The following is a 24629-nucleotide window of genomic DNA, read 5'->3' on the forward strand; positions in this document are numbered from 1 at the left end:
GAGAGAATCCCACGTGGGCTCCACTCTCAGTGTGGAGCCTGGAGCCTAATACAGAGTTGGATCTTATGACCCTGAGATAATGACCTGAGCTGAAATCAAGAGTCAGATGCTTAACAGACTGAGCCCCCCAGGCACCCAGTCCTGTTCCACCTTGATCACTCTCCTCCTCCTGGCCCACAAATGAAAGGGAAGTTTTGGTGTGGAGGGGTGTGGAGGGAAGGTAGGGGCCAAGAAGCATGGGGTGAAGACTGGGGGGGCACCAGGGATGGGGGGGATCTGCCTGACAGGGAACATGAAGAAGCCCAGGACAGATTTCAGAAAACGTACTTTATTTGTCCAGTATTAAGAAATGAGTGGGGGGGGCACCTGGGTGGCTCAGTGGGTTAAGCCGCTGCCTTCGGCTCAGGTCATGATCTCAGGGTCCTGGGATCGGGTCCCGCATCAGGCTCCCTGCTGAGCAGAGAGCCTGCTTCCTCCTCTCTCTCTCTCTGCCTGCCTCTCTGCCTACTTGTGATCTCTGTCTGTCAAATAAATAAAAATTTAAAAAAAAAAAAAAGAAATGAGTGGGAGGCACCTGGATGGCTCAGTCATTAAGCGTCTGCCTTCGGCTCAGGTCATGGTCCCGGCATCCTGGGATGGAGCTCCACATCAGGCTGCTTGCTCTGCAGGAAGCCTGCTTCTCCCTCTCTCACTACCACTGCTTGTGTTCCCTCTCTCGCTGTGCCTATCTCTCTGACAAATAAATATATTAATAATAATAAATTTTTTAAAAAATGAGTGGGCCAGGGGCACCTGGGTGGCTCAGTGGGTTAAGCCGCTGCCTTCGGCTCGGGTCATGATCTCAGGGTCCTGGGATCGAGTCCCGCATCGGGCTCTCTGCTCGGCAAGGAGCCTGCTTCCTCCTCTCTCTCTCTGCCTGCCTCTCTGCCTACTTGTGATCTCTCTCTGTCAAATAAATAAATAAAATCTAAAAAAAAAAAAATTTATTAAAAAAAAAAATGAGTGGGCCATACAGCTGAACTTTCCCAAAAACCTAAATGTGTCTTTTACCTACATTATAAAACAAAACCAAAAAAATCATTTAAATCTACATTGTATTATGCATTTTCTTATCTTCTAGGCAAAGTGCCCTGGACATAATTATAGCTCTTTGTTAATGGCCTAGAGGTATTGTGGGAACATAGTATATGGGCTACATGGAGTATGGCTTTTTGTGCCTATACTAAACGGGTCCAAGTTGCTCTTCTTTGTGGGATTCTGTAGTCTGATTTCTATAGCTTTTCAGTCCTTCTCAGTCGCCTGTCAGTAATGTGGATGCCAGTCTTCTTAAATCCCTGGAAGAGACTTGGTTGCCTTTTGACTACATGTCAGGCTTCTAAGAACTGCATGTAGAAAGAGTATGCAATTCTGAGAGATAGCTTGAGCACTGTCATTAAGTATTAGTGCATAAAACTTTGTGTGGCTTCTATTTGGATACACAGAGAGTGTTTGCTTTCCTTATACCTTACATTTGTGTGACATAAAATCAACTCATGAGTTCCCCTCTACTCTCCTGGGACCCTCCTCCTTGCTAGAAACTTCCCTGGTCTGCCTCCTGATGAGGCATCATCTTTAACCCATTCTTCATAATCCCTACCTTCCTGAGTGATTTTATAGACTCTTAAAGTAGGGAGATATTTTAAAAGGAGCCTAGTTTATCCCCTACCTTTGTTTCCTCCCACCTGTCTCCAGCTGTGATGAGGTTTGTGGCCGGGATCCTCAGATGCTCTGTGGCTGCTCAGAGCCTTGCAAGTCTTCCCCGATGTTCAACTGCCTTTAGGTTCAGAAACCAGTGGCACAGGTTGGGCCCTCCTTCATCCCTGAAAGAGGCCTTCCAACATTTAAAGATGTCCAAACACCCCTTGGGCCCTCATGCATTTCCCAAGTAACACAGTCTCCTAGCCTGGAGCTGTTTGGAAGATTGTGACTACGCTGTGGAAATGCAGCAGGCAGATGTGACCCTCACTCTGAGTGGCAGGATGACCACAGAGACAGTAGCATCTGAGGCCAGCCTGTTAGCACCCCAGCAAGGCAGGTTACAGGGGAAGCTCTACTGAAAATGGGTGTATGCTGGCTTACAATCCAAGGGCCCCAGAACAAGGACAGTCAAGATAAGGGACCGGGAAAGGGGAATAGAGTTCTCAACAGCGTGGATGAAAAGATGGTTCAGCCATAAATTTGAATGTGGAGGATTTATAATATTGGAACACCAGGATGCCCTCCAGTGCCCATCTCTCCACTTCTAGGGAGCCTTTCCTCATTTCTTCTTAACCACTTGCTCAACTGGAAAGCCCTTCCCCTTCTCCACCCAAGCCCCCAGCTCCTTGGCAAGGGGAGAACAGACAAGTAGAAAGGACAATGGGAATTACTCTCAGCCATGCCTCAGGAAGTGCAGTGAGGAGAAGAGACCCCAACTGAGAGAATTCAGGTACCACTCAGGCCCCAGCAGCTCTGTTTTACACACAGATTGGTTTTTGTTTTCCTATTTGAGGGGACCCTGTGGCAGAGTGGAAGCAAGAATTCGAAGCTTGGGTTCCGGTCCTGACTGTGACCCTGACTGTGTGGCCGTGAACAAGTCCCTCTGCCTCTCTGGGCCTCATTCCCCATCTGTAAATAGGGACAATCACAGCCCTCACTGGGTTGTGGCAGAGTTGTTAAGAGCTCTAAAGAGAGCTTCTAAAGAGAACTTGAGGAACTCAGTTCCTCTGTGCCTCAGTTTTCCTGTCTAGAAATGGGAATAACAGCACTAGGCTTATGGGGTTATTGGGAGAAGTCACTCAGGTGATCCATGTAGATCATTCAGCCCAGGCCTGGGGACAAAGGAAACCCTTTCTCACAACAGCAACTACTATTATTTATTCTGGAAGGGATAGATGTCCTGCTGTTTAAAAGTTAACTGCTAACCGTGAAGAAGACGTACTAAGCCACAACCTCTGTGCAAGACAGTTGACAAGCATGCCTTCAGACAGTGAAGAGCTGTGTGAGGACTGGAGTCATTGAGCCCATGGTCAGGGTGGACTCAGGTCTCAGTCCTGAGGCTCATGCCATTAGGGGACCATTTCAAGAATAAGAATACAGGGACGCCTGGGTGGCTCAGTTGGTTAAGCAGCTGCCTTCGGCTCAGGTCATGATCCCAGCGTCCTGGGATCGAGTCCCACATCAGGCTCCTTGCTCAGTGAGGAGCCTGCTTCTCCCTCTGCCTCTGCCTGCCATTCTGTCTGCCTGTGCTCGCTCTCTCCCCCACCCTCTCTGATAAATAAATAAAATCTTTAAAAAAAAAAAAAAAGAACAAGAATACGAAATGACCAGGGGACACAGTCATAGGCCCCTCCCAGGGCTTTGCAAGGGGCGCATGTGAGTGGGGAGGCCCACAGCCACAGACCTATACGCTCCCATGGTAAATCCATCTTGGCTGTGGTGACCTGGCTTACTGGTGACTGAGCCAGGCCTCGGACCCAGACCCAGCACTTCCCAGCTACAGTCAGTCTCTGTGAGGACCAGACCCTCGGAGCACGCTCCTGCAATGGCTCTCACTTTCCCTTGCAGCTGCCCTGCCTCTCCAGTTACATCAGGTTCAGAGTCCTGGACTGGTGAGCCAGGGTGGAGGTTGAAAGACATGCCAGGGAGGAGGCAATCAGAGCTAGGTGAGCAGTTCAGCCTGCGGGATGTGTTTCTCTCCAGTCCCAAGAACAGTTGCCAGGATGAGATTGGGACCGTCAGCCTGTTCCTCAACCAGATCTCATCTACTGGAGCAGAAATAGAAGGCAAGCAATCCCCCTGGCCCCTGCCTCCTGTCCCTCTCCCCCTCCCCGCCCCCCATCGCCCCCTCACACTCTCTCCTTGCAGGAATGTACTCTGGCTTCCTACCCTGTTTTGGCCCCAGCTTCCTGACTCTCCGAGGGGGTAAAAAGGCCCCTTTCAGGATCCAGGAAGAAAACACTGTAAGCTTCTCATGACAGCTCTAGGGAATAGTGGAGGTTAATACCAACGGAATGAAAGGCTCTGGGGCCTGGGAGGTGCTGGGGGAGGGCCTGATCCTGGTTTCTGTCCACCACGCTAGTAGAGGACATGTAAGCTATGTGTTAATGGCTATGTCTATATGGGACGAGTGTGGCACGAGAAAGAGATGGAGAGCTCGGGGCGCTCCCTGAGGAAGGAGCATTCAGATGAAACGTCGGGTAAGACTTCCAGCATGTGGAAAGGACACAGGAGACAAAAAGACAGCATAGATAAATGTAGAAAGTATTGAACTGTTAAAGACTGATGATAACGACCAGGAAGCCAACTCCAGTTCGCTTAAAAGATGGGAACTGGGCTGGGAAGAACTCTGAATGAGGACAACTTGCAGGCACCGGGACCTCCATGCCATCAAGAGACTCCCTCATTCACGCCATCTTTCAGCTCTGCCACTGCCACTCTTCCGCCTGGGCTGCTTTCTTTCCCACTGCAGTGAAGCTCCGAGCAGGCAGTGACCATCAGAGCCTCCAATACGGAAGGCCAGGGGAGGATTCTAATTGGCTGCCTTAGGTCATGTGTACTCCCCTTGGACCAATCACTGTTGCCAAGGAGGAGGAACGTGCTCTGATTGGCCAGGCTGGGAGCTTATCACAGCCTCCTCCAAGCGGGAAGCATTTTCGGGTAACACGTGCTTCGGGTTAATAGGTGGGTCCAATGCCTGAAGAGGAGGAATGGGCCTCGGGGTATGGAAGAGGGGTGGAGGCCCAGAGGTTTCTGGGTGCAGTCATGCCTGGGGGTGTATGGAATTCCGCCCCAAGACTGTGGTCAGCCGTAGGCAGGAAGTTACTGGACATCTCTGTCTTCGCGGCATAGGTGGCAGGGGACATTTATCTGCTCTTCTCTCGTTCCTTTTCTCACCATTTTCCTTCCCGTTGTCCTAGAATATTCCCGACTCTCTTAAGGATGGTCTAACTTATCGAGGCCGAATCTTCCTGGAGTTATCCACCCACGTCACTTCCCATCAAGACCTTAAGAGGAAAGATCTCTCCTCCGAAGTGATCAGTATAGAGGTAACTCCAGGAAACAGGGAACCCAGAAAGAAAGAGTCCCCTGCCCACCCTAGATCTACTGCGGGTTCTGTTTCTGACACTGCAGAGGGCCCGGCCACAAGCTGAACGAGCTGTTGGCTGCCTGAAGATGTTTGGTCAACTGCCTGAGTCTTTACTAAGCCCCTATGTGGGCTTTGTGCTGTACCAAATCCTGCGTGGTCAGGGACCCAATAAATAACAAGATAAGTTTTCAATTAAGAAATGTGCAATCTAGTAAGGAGAAATGGTCTTCTAAGGAGTTTTTACTTCTTCCTATAACCTGGCGAAGACCACTGATGAAGGAAGGGGTAGGAAAAACAGCCTTAAGAATAGCCACCCACTTATTTTTAAAAATGGGAATACAGTCATGGGGCAGGAGAACCAGAGAGGAGGGAGCAGGTCCCAGAGACCCTTTGGAAACAGAATTATCAGAGCCACAGGTCAACAAGACATAAGAAATGAGGCTAACTCCCCTAAGCTGATGCCCCTTTTCTGCCTCAGGTGGCAAGGTGGTCAGGGTGACATTGATGCTCCCTGAAGGAGGAGAAGGTCTGGGGGGTGCAGGAGAGAGACAACAAATCCCACCTTTCACATATGCTGGTGAGACACCCATGGAAGCCAGTCCTTGAGGCTGTGGACAGATGGTGTGTCATCAGAACAATAGGATCTGAACACAGAGTTGTGAAGGAAATGCCTAGGAGGAGTAGGTGGGTGAAAGGGTGCCACAGCCTAAGGCAGGTAGAGGAGGAGGGGGAGCTTGCAGAAGAAACTGGGGAGGAGTCTGCAAAGAGGAGCATGGAGGCAACCCCTCCAACCCAGGGAAGAGTTGCCAGGCCACACAGGTGCAAGGGAGAAGTTGCAGACTCTGCATAGAGGCAAGTGCACAGAAACTTGGCTGGAAAAGTGGAAGAAGACAAAATCAGATGGGAGCTCAACAGAGGCTCAGAGGGGAGAAGGAGGGTTATTTTTTTATGACAGAGCAGACCTGAGATAGTGAACAGACTGGGAGAGTGCAAGAGGAGGGCAGGAGATGGCCACTGAAATAAAAACAGCTGACATGGTCAGTGTAGATGGAGGACTTCCAGCAGAGAGGCAGCATGGTGGGAGGAAGCCACTGGAGAAGGGCTCAGAGTAGATGTGCATGCATGTGTCACCCTCACAACACCCCTGCCCATGCTCATTCCATGAGGGGAGGGCATTGAGGCAAAAAGGCAAAAGATGGGGTAGCCCAAGTCAGAGCTACAGCCTGACCCTCAGGGCCTTGGAGGGAGAAGACTCTCTCCAAGGAAAGAAAGGAACTGCAGCTCGCTGGGAAAGAAAGGAACCACAGCTGGCTGGGAGGAGGGGACCAGGTGATAGAGGACCTGGGTGGAACTGCCCTTGAGCTGGAGTCTAGGCAGGATTTTGAGGGGGCGTGGGTTCAAAGATGGCCCAGCTCACCCTGAAGAGAAGCAAAATGGCTTTAAAAAAAAAAAAGGCACCTCATCTTTGCCTCCTTGCCTATCTCTGTAGCCTTGTTCATCCCTTGGCTTATGTACTGGGATGTGGGGGGGTTATTGTTTTAGAGACACCGTCACCGCCAGAAGTATGGGCTGTGTGTCATCTTCCTTTCCTGTACCATGATGCCCAACTTTAAGGACCTGATCCAGTTCGAGGTCAGCATTGGCCACTATGGAAACAAGATGGACCTGAATTACAAGCCTTGTGTCTCAACCACACAGTACAGCCCAGTGATATATGATGGTAATAGTCAGATCCAAAGAGTAGAGAGCATCCCCTGCCTCCCAGGCTCTGCGCTTGACCTTTTTAAGGGTATTAGCTCATAGAAATTCATAGGTGTTGTTAACCCATGTCTTACATAAGGAAAATGAGCTTCAGAGAGGTGAAGTCACCTGCCAAACATTGCACAGCTAGCGGGTGGTGAGCCCACGACAAGAGTTGAAAGTAGGCATTCACTCCAAGTTCTTCTCTACACTACATTTCACACTACAACTTCCCCAACCCCAACTTCTTCCCTTCTACTCTGAACCAGCCCTGACCCATCCATGCAGCCATTTTCTGCTACTCATCTTCCCACCTGCTATCCATCCATTAATCTACTCACCCACCAACATCCATTAATCTACTCATCCATTCAACTCCTACCCATCCACCGACCCAAACACTCAGCCAAACTCCCATCCATCCATTCACCCATTAATCCAATATATACTTATTAAACACCTATACCAGACTCTATGGTTTAGCATTTCTCAAAGTGCAATCCCTGGGCAGGGCACCGGGATCACCTGGGAACTTTTAGAAATGCAGATTCTAGGGGGGCCTGGCTGACTCAGTTGGTTAAGCACCTGACTCTTGAATTCAGCTCAGGTCATTCATTATCTTAGGGTTGTGAGATGGAGCCCCACATTGGGTTCTGTGCTGAGATGAAGTCTGCTTAAAATTCTCTCTTCCTCTCCTCCTTTTCCCCCCACCTCACCCATGTGTGCTCTCTCTCTTAAAAAAATGCAAATTCTTGGCCCCACCTCAGTCCTTACAGAATCAGGAAAGCTGGAGATGGTGCCCCACAATCTGTGTTTTAACAAGCCTATCATGTGATTTAGATGCATGCTAGAGTTTGAGAACCACTACACTCAACTTCGTCTTCAACAGCTTTGCAATTTCCTTGCCCCTTGAGAGCCTTTCTGTGCATCCCACTTCCCTGGATTTTTAAGAACCACTCTTGAGTGAAATAGAATTCACACACCATATAATTCAACTATGTAAAGTATGCAATTCAATAGTTTTTCATGTATTCACAGAATTGGGCAACCATCACCATGGTCAATTCTAGAACATTTTTACCACTCCAAAAGAAATCCTGTACCCACGTGCAGTCACTCTCTACTTCTCCCCTGCATCCCCAACCTCAGGCAACCATTAATCTACTTTCTGTCTCTGTGGAGTTTCCTATTCTGGATATTTTATCATACACGTAGATTTACAATATGTGGTCCTTGGTGTCTGGCTTCTTTCACTTTGCATAATGTTCTACTTGTTTTTAAATTATGAAATATACACAAAAAACATGTTCAGTGTATATATACTGTTTAAAGATGAATGAAATGAGTACCCCAAAACTCAGCACTCAGCTTAAAAGATAGAAAATTGTCAGCATCTTAGAAGTTCCCTGCATGTTCTTCCCAGACCCATTTATCCAAGAAATAACTACACTCCTGACCCTCATGGTAATCACTCCCTTGTTTTACTTTTCAGTTTTTACCATCTGTGTATGCAACCCTAAACAGCATACTCTTTTTTACATTTTAAACAAATGGAACTTTTCAGTCTGTATTCATTTGTTTTCCATCTTTTCCTCAATATTAGGGGTTTTTTTTATGTTGGTATGTGGAGTCGAAGTTTATTTTCACTTCTGTGTATATTCTCCTGTATGATTATAGCATCAATTATGTGGTATATGCAGACATTTGAGACTTACCTTTTTTTCCTACTATAATAATTGTGTTATAAACATTCTTGTACATCTCCTGGTCTCAAGTGCAGGACTTCCTCTAAATTATATACCCTGGAATGAAAGAGGAATTCAAACCAAAAGAAATTATACCAAATTACACTCTCATCAGCTCAATATGAGAATTTCTTTTGCTTTTCGTTCTCACCCGTACTTTGTGTTGTCCACCAGCCTTTTTATTTTTGCTGATGGTGGGTGTAAGATGGTAGCTTATAAGATCTGGATTTGCATCTTCCTGATTACAGATGGAGGTTGGGCATCTTTTCATATATTTACAAACGTTTGTTTTTTCTCATCTGTAAAAAGCCTTTCAATGTATTTTATCCATCACTCTATTTGGCTGTCTTGTGCTTACTGGCTTGTATGTTACTTTTTCTGGGAACAATCTTTTGTCAGATCGGCGTATTATACATACCTTCCCAAGATTGGGGCTTTTCATCTTCACCTTGATGACAACTTTTTATTTTTTTATTGAGGTCTTGTTTGCAAATAAAATGCAAATATTTTAAGTGTACAGTCTAATGAGTTTTGGCAAATACACCCATGTAGCCACCATGGGAAGAAAGTTCCATAATCCCCAAAAGCTGCCATATGTCCCCTTTTAGTCAATCTCCCCAAGCCCTGGGTCAGTCATCGTGACTAGAGTCTATCACTATAGATTTGTTTTGCTTTTCCTACAACTTCATGTAAATGAAATCAGACATTTTTTTTTTCTTTTTCTACCACTTCTTTGACTCGGCATCACATTTTAGGAACTCACCCATGTTGCTTCATGAATAATTGTTTTGTTCCTCTTGATTTCTGATAGTACTTCAATATGTGGATATGACAGTTTATTTACCTATCCCCCATTCGTGGAAATGTAGATCGATTCTACAAAAAGCCTGATGGAACTTTTGTATTTTGTTCTAGTCAAGTTTTTTAAATTTATTTTGTTTTTAGTATTGCATTCTGTCTCCTCTACTTGTTCTATATCTGTGGATTAGTTGTAGTGGTTGCTCAAGGATTGCAATATTGATCTTTAACCTATCATAATCTACCTTGAGTTAATATTATAATTACTTCATATATGATAATATATTACATATAATCACATATAATTGTTATATATAATATAAAGTGAAATTATAATAGTATAATTGCATTTCACCTTTGTTATACATTCTAGAGTTGGCTTGTCAATACTTTGCTTAGGATTTTTGCATGTATATGAATAAGATGAATCTGTAATATTTTCTTTCTCATTTGTTTTTAATATCAAAATTATTTCTTTCTCATTTGTTTTTAATATCAAAGTTATGCTAGCCTCATAGTTGAAGTAGAGAAGCATTTCCTCTTTTTACTCACTATGAGCATTTGAGTAAGACTGTAATCATCTGTTCCTTGACATTTTGATAGGCCTCACCTCTAAATATAAGCCTGGTGGGTTTTTTAATGCAGCAATTTAAATATGGATTTATTTTAATTAGTCAGCTTTCCTATTTATTTTTAAGTCAATTTTGGTAGGTTTAACTTATCTAGAAATTTATAAATTTCATTGAAGTTTTTACATTTTTCAACATAAAATTATTCATAGTATCTTTAAATTTTTTTATTGTGGTAAAATAGATGTAACATAAAACATTTTAGCTATTTTTTTAAAGATTTTATTTATTTATTTGACAGAGAGAGAGATTACAAGTAGGCAGAGAGGAAGGCAGAGAGAGAGGGAGAAGCAGGCTTCCCACTGAGGAGAGAGCCTGATGCGGGGTTTGATCCGAGAACCCTGAGATCATGTCCCAAGCTGAAGGCAGAGGCTTAACCCACTGAGCCACCCAGGAACCCCACATTTTAGCTATTTTAAAATGTACAGTTCAGAGGCGCCTGGGTGGCTCAGTGGGTTAAGCCTCTGCCTTCGGCTCAGGTCATGATCCCAGGGTCCTCAGATTGAGCCCTGCACTGGGCTCTCTGCTCGGCAGGGTGCCTGCTTCCCCCTCTCTCTCTGCCTGCCTCTCCACCTACTTGTGATCTCTCTCTTTCTCTCTGTCAAATAAATAAATAAGATCCTTTAAAAATAATAAATAAAATAAAATGTACAGTTCAGTGGAATTAAATACATTCACAATGTTGTGTAACTATTACCTCTCTTTCTAGAGTGATTTCATCATCCCAAACAGAAACTGTACCCATTAGACAATAAATTCCCTTGTCCCCTGGAATCCCCTATTCTACTTTTTGTATCTCTGAATTTGCCTATAGCTCATATATGTGGAATCATGTAATATGTGCCCTTTGTGTATGGCTAATTTTACTTAGCATAATGTTTTCAAGATTCATCTACCTTACAGCATGTGTCAGAACTGCATTACTTTTTATGTCTGAGTAATATCCCTATTGTATGTACATATCATATTTTGTATATCCATTCATCTGTTGATGGACACTTGGGTTGTTTCCACCTTTTGGCTATTGTGAATAATGTTGCTTATGAACATTGGTGTACACATCCCTGTTTGAGTTCCTGTTTTTAGTTATTTGGGGTATATGCCTAGGAGGGAATCATTGTGTCACATAAGAATTCTGCTTAACTTTTTGAGGAACCATCAAACTATTTTTCACCACAGTTTCTTTTTTTTTTAAAGATTTTATTTATTTTTAGAGAGAGAAAGAGAACATGAGGAGCAGGGGAAAAGGCAGAGGGAAAGGGAGAAGCAGACTCCCTGCTGAGCAGAGAGCCAGCAGGGCTCGATCCCAGGACCCTGGGATCATGACCTGAGCTGAAGGCAGAGGCTTAACCCACCGAGCCACCCTGGCACCCCTCCACCATCCTTTCTTATGTCATCTATTTATCTCAGCAATATCTAAAAATAGCTGCCCTTATATTATTCTTTGTGGGGGCTGGGGGTGTGCACGAGCACCTTCTTTTCTTTTGATAACTCTTGACGAACTTTTCCAATCTTTTACTATTACAAATAATGTTGTCAAGATATAGTCTTGCATAAGTGATTTCAAAGTGGAATTGGTCAAAGCATATTTGCATCTTGGCAGATACTGCAAAACTGTCCTCTGTGCTGATCATTTTCCTGTTTGCTCGCAGCATCTCCAGCAAGGAGAGACTACATGCTCTGCTCTAGATCAGGCTTCTTTCTTGCCCTTCCTTGCGCCATTCTGTATCTCAGGGCCATATATCTGCAAACTACATTTCCCCACTTCCCATGCCAGTTGATAAAAGGGGAGATCCTGTCATTCTCTTCTATTTCCCCACCTCTTCACTTGGTCTCTCTGCTTCTCCTTCTCCCTCCCTGCTGACACCAATTCAGGAGGCATCTCTGGAAGTAGCTAACTGACCTCAGAGATCCCAGCTTTGGCTAGCTGCTCCTCCACAGTTCCCGCCTCGACCAAGCAGCCCCTCCTCTGCAGTCCCCTTCTTGGTGGCTCCAGCACCTTGTGCAGCTACCTCGATGGCACAGCTCTGGTGGTATGCCTGTCTGTGGTCACACCACTGCATACCTTTTGTTACCCAGCCCTAGGAGCGGTAGTTTCTTCCTCCTGTTACTAACCTCTGGAGAAGCTCACTTCCCCATCCCACCTTTTTTTTTTTTTTTAAAGTAGGCTTAGCATGGAACCCAGAGCAGGGCTTGAACTCAACAACCCTGAAATCAAGACCTGAGTTGAGATCAAGAGTCAGAGGCTTAACAGACTGAGCCACCCAGGTGCCCCTCAATTTCCCCTTTTTGATCTCTTGGCCCTTTCAACACATTTTCTTTATTAAATCTCCTCTATGTCAAATATCTGCCATGGTCTTTTTCTTTCTCTGGCTGTATCCTGACTGATAATCCTCCAAAGGTTTGTACCACTTAACACTCCCACCAGCTACGTCTGAGAGCCTCACCAAAATCAGGTATTAACTTCTGGATTTTTATCAGTCTGGTAAGTGAAAAATGGGATTTCAATGTAGTTTTCATTTGTATTTCTCTCATTATAAATAAGGTTGGGTAACTTTTCATATGTTTCAAAGTCGTTTGTATTTCACTTTTTTTATTTGCCTGTTTATGTGATTTTCTCTTTTATTGTATTGAGATATTAGACAATTTCTTACTGATTTCTCGGACCCTTCATATATGAGGGAGATTAGGCCCTTATGATATGAGCTGTAAATATATTTCCCTTATTTGTCTCCTATCTTTGTCTGTGGTGTTTGTGATTTTTTTTTCCCATGAAGACTTTTTTTTAAATGTACTCATACTATTATGGCTTCTGGCTTTTGAGTCATAATGAGAAAGGTCCTTTCTACTCCAAATATATTAAGGAATTCTCTCATGTCCTGCTCTAGAAGTTTGTGGCTTCTTAAAGTTTCATAACCAATACCTTCTGTCTTTCTGATATTTTTTCCCTACAAATCTCTTCACCTTTCTGTCCAGCTGCCCAAATATCCTGTATCTTGCAAGTCTCCTAACTTCACCAGATTATTTTGAAGTGTTGATCATTTGGGATCAGTTGTCCCTGGCACGAGGTATACTCTTTCATGAGTAGTTCAAATCTTCTTTTATTTTGTTAATAATTTACTTAGTGGTATAATTTTTTAACAGTTTTTAAATTGGGTTGTTTTTCTTCTTATGGGGCAGTAAGAGTTCTTTATATACGCTGGATCCAAGTCTTTTATCAGATACATGATTTGCAAATAGTCTGTGGCTCATCTTTTCTTTTGTTTTTAGCACAATTTCTGTTTATTGTATTTGTCATTTTCAAAAGCCATTTTATTTTTTTAAATTTTGTTCATTTAGCCAACATATAGTACATCATTAGTTTTTTGAGGTAGTATTCAGCGATTCATTAGTTGCGTGTAACACCTAGCACTCATTGTAACATGCCATTTTAAATATAATAAATGTCATTTTCTTGATATAAAACGTAAGTAACTATCAAATGTTACACATTTTTTCTGATAAGCGTTTATTTATTTATTTTTTTTATTAACATATAATGTATTATTAGCCCCAGGGGTACAGGTCTGCGAATCGTCAGGCTTATACACTTCACAGCACTCACCATAGCACATACCCTCCCCAGTGTCCATAACCCAACCACCCTCTCCCTACTCCCCTGCCACCCCCCAACCCTCAGTTTGTTTTGTGAGATTAAAGAGTCTCGTATTGATGAAGTTCCAGAACCTAAGTCAGGTTCGGTGGGGTGAGGTTCAGAGCTGACGACTAAAGAAAGAATTCTTAAGACATCTTTGGTGCAAAATGGTGGTTTATTAAAGCATGGGGACAGGACCCGTGGGCAGGAAGAGCTGCTGCCCTGGGTTGTGAGGAGTGGCTGGTTATATACACAGGAGTTGGGTAGGTGAGGACAAAGGGGTGTTCAGAAGGGCTATTGGGGTAAAAAAGACTGTCAGGATATTGAAGGCCTGGTTACTATCAAGCCAAGGCCACTTTCCCTCTAATGAGGCACTAACATAAAGACAATTGGGAGTCTCCTGGTGGAATGTTACATTCCTGCTATCAAACGTCCTTGTTAGTGAGATTTAGGTTTTAAAAGAAATTTAACTTTATTTACTTTTCCTTCTACCTCCAGTCTCCTTTGGTTTTTTATGGAGGGAAGGGTGACGTTAGGGCTTGAGGAACTGAGTTATGTATCTTTGGAAATTGGGCTATTGATAAGGTAACTTCTTTGTTGTAAATCTCAAGGACATTTGTAAACCAAGAGAGACTCTTGCCTTGCAGGACTGTGATCTCTGCAAGTTAACTATTTGTTCTTCTTTTAGGGCAGTCAGGGGTGCCTGTGGAATGTCACACATATTACCAAGGGGAGTGGGTGGAGAGGGGGTACAAGGCGCCAGCCCCTGCTCCGTTCTCAGCCAGCCTCCTGCTCTCTCATCAGTATGGTTTGTCTCCCTCCAGATCCCATCTTATGTCATTTTTTCCTTCCCTATCCCCCAAGGCCCCCCACTTTACCTCTCAACTCCCTCATATCAGGGAGATCATAGGATAATTGTCTTTTTCTTTTTTTTTTTTTTAAGATTTTATTTATTTATTTGACAGAGATCACAAGTAGGCAGAGAGGTAGGCAGAGAAGAGGAGGAAGCGGGCTCCCCACTGAGCAGAGAGCCCAATGCGGGGGTTCAATCCCAGGATCCTGAGATCATGACCTGAGCTGAAGGCAGAGGCTTAACCCACTGAGCCACCCAGGCACCCCCGATAATTGTCTTTTTCTGATTGACTTATTTTGCTCAGTGTAATACCCTCTAGTTCCATCCGCATCTTTGCAAATGGCCGTCTTTTCATTTTTTTAACAGTGTTTTTGAAATGAGAACATTTTCAATTTGGGTGAAGTCCAACTTTATTTTCTTTTAAGGTGTCATATATAAGATCCCTTTGCCTAACCCAAGGTCATGAAGACTTTTCTCCTATCTTCTATAAGTTTTACAGTTTTACTTCTTATATTTAGCTGTATTATCCATTTTGAATTAATTTGTATATGAATAATCCAAATTTTCAAGCACCATTTGTTTAAAAGACATCTCTTTCCCATGTGAGTTTTCTTAGATTATATTTTTAAATATTCTGTGCCATAGTTTAGGTTTTCTACTTTAGGGACCCCATTTATGGGCTTAACAATTTTCCTTGGTTTTTCTTCTGTATTCATCAGCTTTTCCCTGATCCTTCATGACTCTCTATTTCCTTTTTATTTGGAGTCACTTTTCTTACTTCTATATTTCTATGCCTCTCCCTGAGATGTCTGCAGGGTCTAATCTCCCTTGGGCTTCTTTTTATGTTATCTTCCTTTCTAGGGTGTTTTTGTTTTTGCTTCTGCTTTTTTTCTTTGTTTTGCCAGCTCCCATTTCCTCATCTGCACCCAGAGTTCGTTCTGGGAGCATATTTTTGCTGGCACTTTCAGAACTCTGCTCCCATCAAGCTGAGCTCCCAGCTGTCTGCCTTGCTCTGCGCTTCCCCGCAGGTGACTTCTGTTACACTTCACCCCTTCCTGCTTCAGCTCTGGACCGCAATCGTAGTTGCTTTTGGCAGTCATTATGTGTATTTTGAGTCTACAGATTATATCTCTCTTTGTTTTGCTGAAAATTGAGCTGTTTTCCTCCTTTTTGTTGCTTTTGTATGCTATCCAAGAGTAGAAGAAGAAAATTGCCATCTTGTATCTGCACGTTCTTATCTGAGAACCCCAGTCCTGGATCTCTGCTTATTTATCATTCTAATGATTCACTCAGTACCAGAGCTTGAAACTAGTGTCTTCCTACAATTCTAGAAAATTATAAGTTATTTTTACTTCAATAGTTACTTTTTCCCCTTGTCTCTTATACGGCTCCTCCTCAAACTCACTCTATCCTCTATGGGACTCCTCATCCTATTCTTCATATTTTTAAATCTCTCTTCCCTATTTGTCATCTCTCTGAGCTGTATTCTGCATAATTTCTTCTAATCCTCTTGGAAGGGCCTTAGGTAACCACTCTATTTAAAAATTTTTGGCAGCTCCTTATCCCTTTCCCCACTTTATTCTTCTCCATAGTATTTTCCACTATTTGACACAATGTATTTTATGTATCTTGTCTCCACTACTTTTTAAATTCTTTTTTCTTTAAGATTTTATTGATTTGACAGAGAGAGAGAGAGATTGAGCACAGGCAAGGGGAGCCTGAGACAGAGAAGCAGGCTCCTCACGGAGCAAGGAGCCCAGTGCGGTACTCAGGACCCTGGGATCATGACCTGAGCTGAAGACAGATGCTTAACAGATTGAGCCACCCAGGCGCTCCTATTTTATTTTATTTTTTTATTCTTAAGTAAACTTTTTTTTTTTAATGATTTTATTTGAGAGAGAGAACATGAGAGAGAGAACATGAGCAGGGGGAGGGGCAGAAGGAGAGGGACAAGCAGATTCCCTGTTGAGTGCAGAGCCCTGTGCACTCAATCCCAGGACCCCGAGATCATAACCTGAGTTGAAGTCAGACTCAAAACTGCTAAGCCACCCAGGTGCCCCAAATTCTTAAGTAAACTTTTGACTCAAGTATAACATAGTTATGGAAAAAATACACAATCTCAAGTGTCCAACTCAATGAATTATTGTGAAGCAAAAATAACCCACATAACAACATTCAGACCATGAAATGGAGCCCTGACATCCCAGAGGCCCCTTGAGCTCCTCTACCCTCACTCTCAGCAAGGACAACCACCCTCCTTAACTCCAATTTGTTTTGTCTGGTTGCTAGCTTTATATAAAACAAATCATATAATATGCAGTCTTTTGTGTCTGGCTTCTTTTGCCCACCATCTTGTGAAATGGAAACAAAATCTAGATGTTGTTGGGCATGGATCTGGCTGGTTCTCACTGCTGTGTAGTAGTCCACTGGGCAAATATACCATAATTTATTTTTTCCTTCTACTACTGAGGGAGATTTTGGTTATTTCCTGTTTTGGACTATTACAAATCATGCTGCCATGAACCTTTTACAATATGTCTTTTGATAATGCCGTGGTTTCCTCAGTTTTCTTCTGTATCCATCAGCTTTTCCTTTTTGGTTGGGTGTATACCTGGAAACAGAGCTGCAGGACTAGAATGTGTATCTTGGTTCTGAGCTGCTCATTTTCTTGAACTTCCTTTATTTAAAGTCCTTTGAGACTTTAAAGTTAAAGAAATCCTTCTTTGCTTCCTCCAGTTCCCTGGGGCACTACCAACCAAAGACAATTTTAAAGTTTCTCCAGACTACACAGGTGATATGAATGCAGAATACAACCTGCATGAGGCCTCATTTGCAGTAACAAATGTTGGGGGGAATTTCCTGCTCTCTCTACCCATGAGCCATGCTGGACATGGGCTGGTTTCTTTGCTATTGTCTTCTGTGCAGTGGATTATGTCTCATTGACCGAGGGTTTAGGTTTCAGAGTGCCAGCTTTGCATGGCATATTCATATCCTAGGGCTGCCCTAACAGAGCACCACAAACTTGGTGGCTTAGAACAACAGAGACTTATTCTCTCACAGCTTTGGGGACTAGAAGTTGAAAGTCAAGGTGTTGGCTGGGTTAGTTCCTTCTTTCTTACTTTATTTTTTAAAAAAGATTTTATTGGGGCACCTGGGTGGCTCAGTGGGTTAAGCCTCTGCCTTCTGCTCAGGTCATGGTCTCAGGGCCCTGGGATCGAGCCCCGAATCCCCCGAATCTGGCTCTCTGCTCCGTGGGGAGCCTGCTTCCCCCTCTCTCTCTGCCTGCTGCTCTGGCTACTTGTGATCTATCTCTCTCTCTCTGTCAAATAAATAAAATCTTAAAAAAAAAAAAAAGATTTTAAGTAACCTTTATATCCACTGTGGGGCTCAAACCTACAACCCCAAGATTAAAGGTTGCATGCTCTACCTACTAAACCAGCCAGGCGCCCCAGAGTTGGTTCCTTATGATAGATCTGTGCCTCTCTCCCAGCTTCTGGAGATTGCCTGCAATCTCTGGTGCTCTTTGCATGAAGACACAGCTCTCCAACTCTGCCTCTGTCTTTACGTGGTGTGCTCCCCTGTGTCCCTGTATCTTCACATGGCTCTCTCTGTGTCTCTCCTTTCTCTGTGTCCCTCTCGTCATCTTCTAGGAACATCTGTTTTGTGTTAAGGCTCTAACCTACTCCAGTATGACCTCATCTAGACTAATTCTAGTTGCAATGACCCTATTTCTAAATAAGGTCACATTCTGGGGTGGTGGGGTTAGAATTTCAAAATACCTTTATAGGGAGCAAAGTTCAACCCCATAACACATGGGATCTCCTGTGAGACTGCTCACCATGGGCAGTGGTAGGCTTTCCCTGATGAGCACCCTGCCCTGGCCCTTGCCAAAGAGAAGCAGAAGTTCTCCAGGATTTGCCAGAAGCTTAGCAGGCAAAAGTCAGCTTTGCTTTCGCTTGCCTCACAGAGTTTCTGCTTTTACTTTAAATTTTTTTTTTTAAGATTTTATTTACTCATTTGACATTAGAGATCACAAGTAGGCAGAGAGGCAGCAGAGAGAGAGGAGGAAGCAGGCTCCCCGCTGAGCAGAGAGCGTGATGCGATGCGATGCAGGGCTTGATCCAGGACCCTGGGATCATGACCTGAGCCAAAGGCAGAGGCTTTAACCCACTGAGCCACTCAGGCACCCCGAGTTTCTGCTTTTACTTTATTTTGGCTTCTGTGGATTTCTTTTCTTACATCAAGTCAGCACTACAATTCAGAAAAATTTTTAAATGAACTTATGTTTCATCTCCCTTCACCCCTCATTTCAATAAGGAACATGACCTGGGAACCCAGTTTGCCAACCCCATTACCGTTTGTATCCATACTTGCTCTCCTGACCCTGTGCCTCTGTCCTGGCAGGCCCTTCATGTGAGATGCTGCCCACCCTGACCAAACCCTGGGTCTCCCTCTAAGGTCCCTGGGTCTCCTCACTTCTCCTCTGCCTCACAGACCACCCCAAAGGGAGACCCTACCTCAAGGGTAGGGTCATCTCACCTGGTCATACCTTAAGGGCATGGGGCCTTGGAGCTAGATGCCTCAGGCAGACTACTGCCCCCCGCCCCAGCCTGGATTTTCCCCATGTATAAAATGGGGACTTTGAAAAGCTATGTGAAACCCTGGGCACAATGAATGCTCAAAAGGCCAGCTGTGTTCATCAAAGTGCATACAACTGGCCGGCAACCCACCCTCTTGGCGGGAGGGGTCCAATTAGGATTATTAGCAGATGGTGTCCTTGAAGAATAGAGTAGCTCAGGGAGGGTCCTCTGAGAGGGCACAATAAGAGGAGACCTCCCAGAGTCCCTCAAACACCCCCACACATGTTTGTGTCTCAGGGAACATCTACCATTATGTGCCCTGGTACAACACCAAGCCAGTAGTGGCTGTGATCTCCCAATGGGAAGACATCAGCTTCCGCATGAACTGCCTCAACCTCCTCCACTTTACTCGGGACCGCCTGGTGAGTGGTACAGAAGGGTGCAGGCGGGGAGTTCTGCGCCACTGCCGCCCATGGGAGGCTTGGGGAACTAAATCACAGTCCTAGGGAGCCAGTCACTCAAGTCACTCATGCATTCCACACCAAGGAAGACAGAAGCATAGAAGCATCAGGCACTGTGCTAGACAATGAAGATGGAAAGCTGCATAAACAGTGCCTAGCCTCCCCATCTGGGAACTTGGATATGCAAACAGCTACTGTAGGGAGTACCCAGAGCTATAGGGGCAGTGAGATTGGGGGTGGAGGAGGGGAGCTGAAGAGAGGATAATCAGAGGAGGTGTTTGAAAAGAAGGTAACATTTGAGCAGAGTCTTGAAGAATGATTTGCTGGGGCCATGGTGGGGGTGCAGAGAAAGGAAGAGCTGGTAAATCCATGGTGACATGAAGTTCCAGGACAGGAAGGGCATGGAGGTGATTTGGAAATAAAGCCAGAGAAACTGGAAGAGGTCAGATCACAAAAGATCTTATGCATCTGCTAAGAAGGAAGTCACTGAACATTTTTAGGCAGGAGAGCCCCCTGCTGCCTCCACCTTAGATATGACTTTGTGCACCTACAGAAGCAAAGCCCTGGGTCAAGACTGTAACCCTTACAGTTCTGCCCTGTCCTGGCTCTTTCCTGCTGTTTATCCTGTTGGGTAGTGGAGAGGGTTGTGGGGATCCTAGCCTTGCAAGGACATGTGATAGCTTTGGACTGACATCCTGAGGTTTCCCCAAAGGCCCCCAAGTCCTGACTGATAACATCTCAGGCCAGTCAGCCCTGTAACCTCTCCTGCATATGAGCCTCCATATGCTCACTTTCTATTTCTCTCCTGCTGGGCAGAAAGCCAATCTGGACACCCTGAAATCCATAAAGAATCCAAGAGACCCTGCTCTGCTCCCCCAGTGGGAGAAGCTGCTGAGGGAGCTGGTGGAGGACTGCAAGTAGGGGAGGAGCGTGCGCACCAGTGCTGGGGCTGAGCTGGTCAGGCTCCCATGGGGTGGGGGTGCAGACCAGCACCCTACAGAACAGCCCCCAACCTCCACCACCTCAAGAAAAGAGCTCTGCTCAAATCTCTTCCCAGCTCAAAGCCCAGACCACAGAGCTGCTTTTCCTCCCGGAAACTGGCACTGACCTCCCCACCCAGCCTGGTCCCAGTTGTCCCTGTACCCACACCTGATGCTCCTACCAAACCAAACTTCTCACATCCTCCATGGTTGGGTTAGCCCCTATCTCCCTGCTCTCCCCCAACTCCACAGGAGCTCCTCGGCACAGGCCTGGCACACCACATGGGGTTGAGAGGGTGGGAGAGGGGGTGCATGAGAACCAGGGTCCAGGCCAGCAGGGGCAGGGCAGGATCTCGGGTCTAGGAAGTACACGTTGGCCTAAGGCAGGGTGGGAGGTCCTGTGAGGTAAGGTGGAGAGGCCCAGCACCCTCCTTCCCGATCCTGGCCATAGACACCCTCTGCCCTGCATGGCCCATCAGCCCAGAGCCACTGAGCTGGACAAGAAGAGGTGGCAGCTCCGCAGCCGCCTCCTGCAGGAACTGTCCCAAAAGGCCAAGGAAGTTAAGCCCAGGAACATGGTGGCCACCGTGGAGGACTGGCTGTACCGCCTCAACGCCGTTCTCCCTGAGGTAGGCACCAGACACACTGGCAGGGGAGGAGGACCTGAAGCCTGCCATGCAGGCCTGATGCCCTCCCACCTCGGCAGCCCCAGATGAGCCTCCCAGACGTGATGATCTGGCTGATGTCCAAGGAGCAGCGGGTGGCCTATGCACAGGTGCCGACCCACAGCATCCTGTTCTCCCCAACAGGGGCTCTGCACTCCGGCAGGTTCTGTGGGAAGACACAGACCCTCGTTCTGCAGGTGGGGAAGCTGAGCATCCTTGGGCCACCCTACTCCTTAGGGGAGGAAAGGGCCCAGAAACACCCCAAGGGAGAAACCCTGAACTCTTAGGGCAAACCCCAGGTGTATCCCCAAGGGCACACCCACTTTGTCTCTCCTGGGCCCTTTAGCAGGTGAAATGGGGTTGAAACAGTCTCCAGAGGAAGGCAGGGGACAGCGGCCATCATCATGTGGTTGATGCCAAGTCCACATCCCTCATAACTGTTCCTCAGATTCATCTCTTCCATCATCCTCACACCACACTTGGTCCAGTCCCTTGTCATCTCTCCCCTGGACCAGGATTGAGTGCTTTCCAAACATTTAATGCCTACAAGGCCTGGGCACCGGCTCGTCATATCAGATGCAGGCCATAAATAAGGCTGGTTGACCAGCACTATCACAGCCCCTCCTCTCACCCTTCCCCCCACTCAGGAGACAGGTGGGGGATACTCCCTTCCTCCCAGAGATGTCCTTTGTTCCCCACTGCTTCCTGGAGAATGCCGAACCACCCTGGCCTGGCCCCAGCCCCTCCCCACTGCAGGCACCTTCTCAGGGCCCTGTATTCTCAACAGCCAGGCCGCCCTGGGCTTCCCCACGCCCAAGCCTGCCTGCCCTGGGTCCTTTGCATTGTGGAAGGCCCCTGGTATGCCCACTTTCTCATCCTGCAAGAAGTCCTTCTCATCCTGCAAGAAGACTTTCTCATCCTGCAAGAACCACTGAGACCTGACTCCTGGCTCTACCACTTACTGGTCTGTGTGACCCCAGACCGACCCTTGACCACATCCAGGCCTCAGTCTTATCCTCTGTAAAATGGGCCTGGTGAAAATGATGTGCAGCCCCATTCCCCATGCCCCACCATGGAGGTGTGAGAGGATCCGAGTGTATCCTGCACATTCGGCACTTACTTGTCAATGTCACCACCATCACCACTTCCCTTTGGAGCTTCCCCAGGCTCCCTGGGTGGCACCACCCGTCTTCCCACAAACCCCACCAGCCTCTCTGTGATGCATAGGGTTGCAGGTATAACCATGTGCATATTAACTCCCTCTGGAAAGCAGGAACTCTGCAACATTCACTTTAAGCCCCAGCACCCAGGGCTCAGTGTGATGGAGCAGGTGTGTGTACCCCTCCCTCCCTCCCTCCCTCACACCCCTGCCCCCCGGGGGACATGCACCCCTATGGGGTCGACCTGCTTCTGGTTTAGTACCCAGAGGGTGAAGGACAGGACATGCTGCCAGCCCACCTCCGGGTCTGCATGTGGTTTGGCAACATCTCGGACAGCAAGAATCTGCAGCTGCTGCGCGAGGGTGAGGTGGTCGTGTATGCAGAGACGGTGAGTAGCGCCCTGGTGCAGTGGAGGGGGTGGGGGGAGCGGGTGGCAGCAGGTGGGGAGGCCAGGCTGCCAGAGCCCAGCACCAAAGGTGGAGAATCTGAGCATTATGAGATGGGCTTTGGTAAACACAGGTGGCAGCCTAGAGCAGCCTCCGATGTTGACAAGCCATGGGCATGTGGTGATAAAAGGGGCAGCTGGGTCGTCCCCTAGGGCCAGTCACTCTCTCCTTGATGGAGCTTTATTGGGAGTTTCTCCCAGTTACTTCAATGCATGTGAGGTGACGTCTCATTTGTCACCAACCTGGCAGCCTAGGACCCCTGCAGACTCCAGCGGGGTTGGAGGGCAGTTTTTCAGGCCAGTCTGGTGGTTCTGGGGAGGGAGGGGCCTGGAACATTCAGAGCAGCAAGTGGGGCATCTTCCCAGAGAACCACAGATGCATGGGGTGGGTGGGCAGCCAGTCAGAGACTGCTCTAGAACGAGAGGAGGGAAAGATGACCCTTGCTACCCTGGGGGAGGACATGGCACAGGAGAAAGCTCTCAGAGCAGAGGGAAAGGAGTTCAAGAATTTTCAGCTTTTTATTTTACTGGGTCAAAAACTTATTTTTGTGGTTCCTAAGTTGCACACTGTGAATCGATATCTTAACATGAGTAACCAGCCCCAACATAGGCTTGGAGATGTGAGATGAGAGGGGATCTAGAATGAGGTGCAGGTAGCAGGGGCTGCGTGTCCAGCAGGGGAATGTGGGGGAAAGGGCTCAGAGGCAGAAAAGATGTGGTAAGTGGTGGAGCAGCACTAGGTTCCCCGGGTCAGCAGCGACGAGGCTAATGGACCACACTGTAGCACCCCCTGCCCCGGCCTCTAACACAAGCATCCGCCAGCTCTACCCTTCAGTAGTTAAGCATCCTGGGGTAGAGCTGACCTCTGAGCCTCTGTCTCCCCCCTTGTGAAATGGGATCGTGAGGATTACAGGGGACAGTTCATGTAAAACCACAGGCATGGGCCTGGCTGGAGGGGAGGGTTTGATGATAAGCCCTTGGCCCCTTCTTGCCTAAGACACTTCTAAGAGGCCCCTGCAGCCCAGAGTAGGGGGTCCAAGGAGGGACCCGATGTCCCAGTGTGAGCTGGGGAGGCTGCAAGCTGCTGACAGCCGCCCCTCCCCTAGTACGAGAACCAGGCCAAGTATAAAGACCAGTGGGGACAGCAGGGGCTATACCACTGCCCCAACTTCTCGGACGTCATGGGCCACAAGGCCCTCCCCAAGGAGGATTTCCAGGCACCCCAAGGATGGCACTGGCAGGGGCAGTGGAGAGTGGAGCCTCAGAGGAGGTAAGGCAAGGGGGCAAGCCTAGAGCCTGTGTGCCCCTGGACATGCAGCCTGGGGTGGAGTGTTCTTTTCACCTGGGAGAGCCAGTTAACCACAGCTCGGGGAGGTGGGCACGTGGCCATTGTAGCCTGCTCCCAGAGGCTGGGATGCCCAAGAGGAAGGGCCCAGCCCACCACCCTACCCTGGAGGCCAAGCCCCACAGCCCAGCCTTACCCATAGCAGGCTGCCAGGTAGGGGAACACTGGGCCAGCAGAGGACAACCTGGGAGCCTGAAAGTTTGGGGAGATGTGCTGGAAACTTAGGGTCTCGCTGCCCCCAGACTCCTCCTGGACGTAGACATCAACAAGAGCCAGGTGCTAGAGGAGGTGTATGAGAACCAGTGTCGTGACACCACGGGGGCCTGGGTGCCGGCAGCCATCCCAAACACAGATATGGTAAGCAGGGGCCAAAGCTGTCTTGGGGGACAAGCAGTGCATGCAGGTGGGCACCTTGGAAGCTGGGTTGTCTGAGTGGGAAGAGCACTGGACCAAGTGAGCCCCCACATGCTGCGCAGGAGCCTGGGTG

The 24629-nt window shown here is 46.9% G+C and overlaps 1 protein-coding gene across 1 annotated transcript in view; it reads left to right on the forward strand.

Moving 5' to 3' along the window:
* Positions 1-24629, forward strand: part of FER1L5 (fer-1 like family member 5) — a 54995-nt gene that overhangs the window by 16592 nt on the left and 13774 nt on the right. Inside the window, exons 15-26 of the mRNA XM_013056321.2 lie at positions 3586-3629; positions 3721-3803; positions 3886-3980; positions 4938-5066; positions 6650-6827; positions 19384-19508; positions 20364-20464; positions 20979-21156; positions 21234-21389; positions 22612-22740; positions 23904-24067; positions 24385-24499. Coding sequence (XP_012911775.1) covers positions 3586-3629; positions 3721-3803; positions 3886-3980; positions 4938-5066; positions 6650-6827; positions 19384-19508; positions 20364-20464; positions 20979-21156; positions 21234-21389; positions 22612-22740; positions 23904-24067; positions 24385-24499 — 1497 coding nt within the window. The remainder of the gene's footprint in view (positions 1-3585; positions 3630-3720; positions 3804-3885; positions 3981-4937; positions 5067-6649; positions 6828-19383; positions 19509-20363; positions 20465-20978; positions 21157-21233; positions 21390-22611; positions 22741-23903; positions 24068-24384; positions 24500-24629) is intronic.

The sequence above is a fragment of the Mustela putorius genome, unplaced genomic scaffold, assembly GCF_011764305.1.
Source record: "Mustela putorius furo isolate JIRA1106 unplaced genomic scaffold, ASM1176430v1.1 tig00000224_pilon_pilon_pilon, whole genome shotgun sequence".
NCBI lineage: Eukaryota > Metazoa > Chordata > Mammalia > Carnivora > Mustelidae > Mustela > Mustela putorius.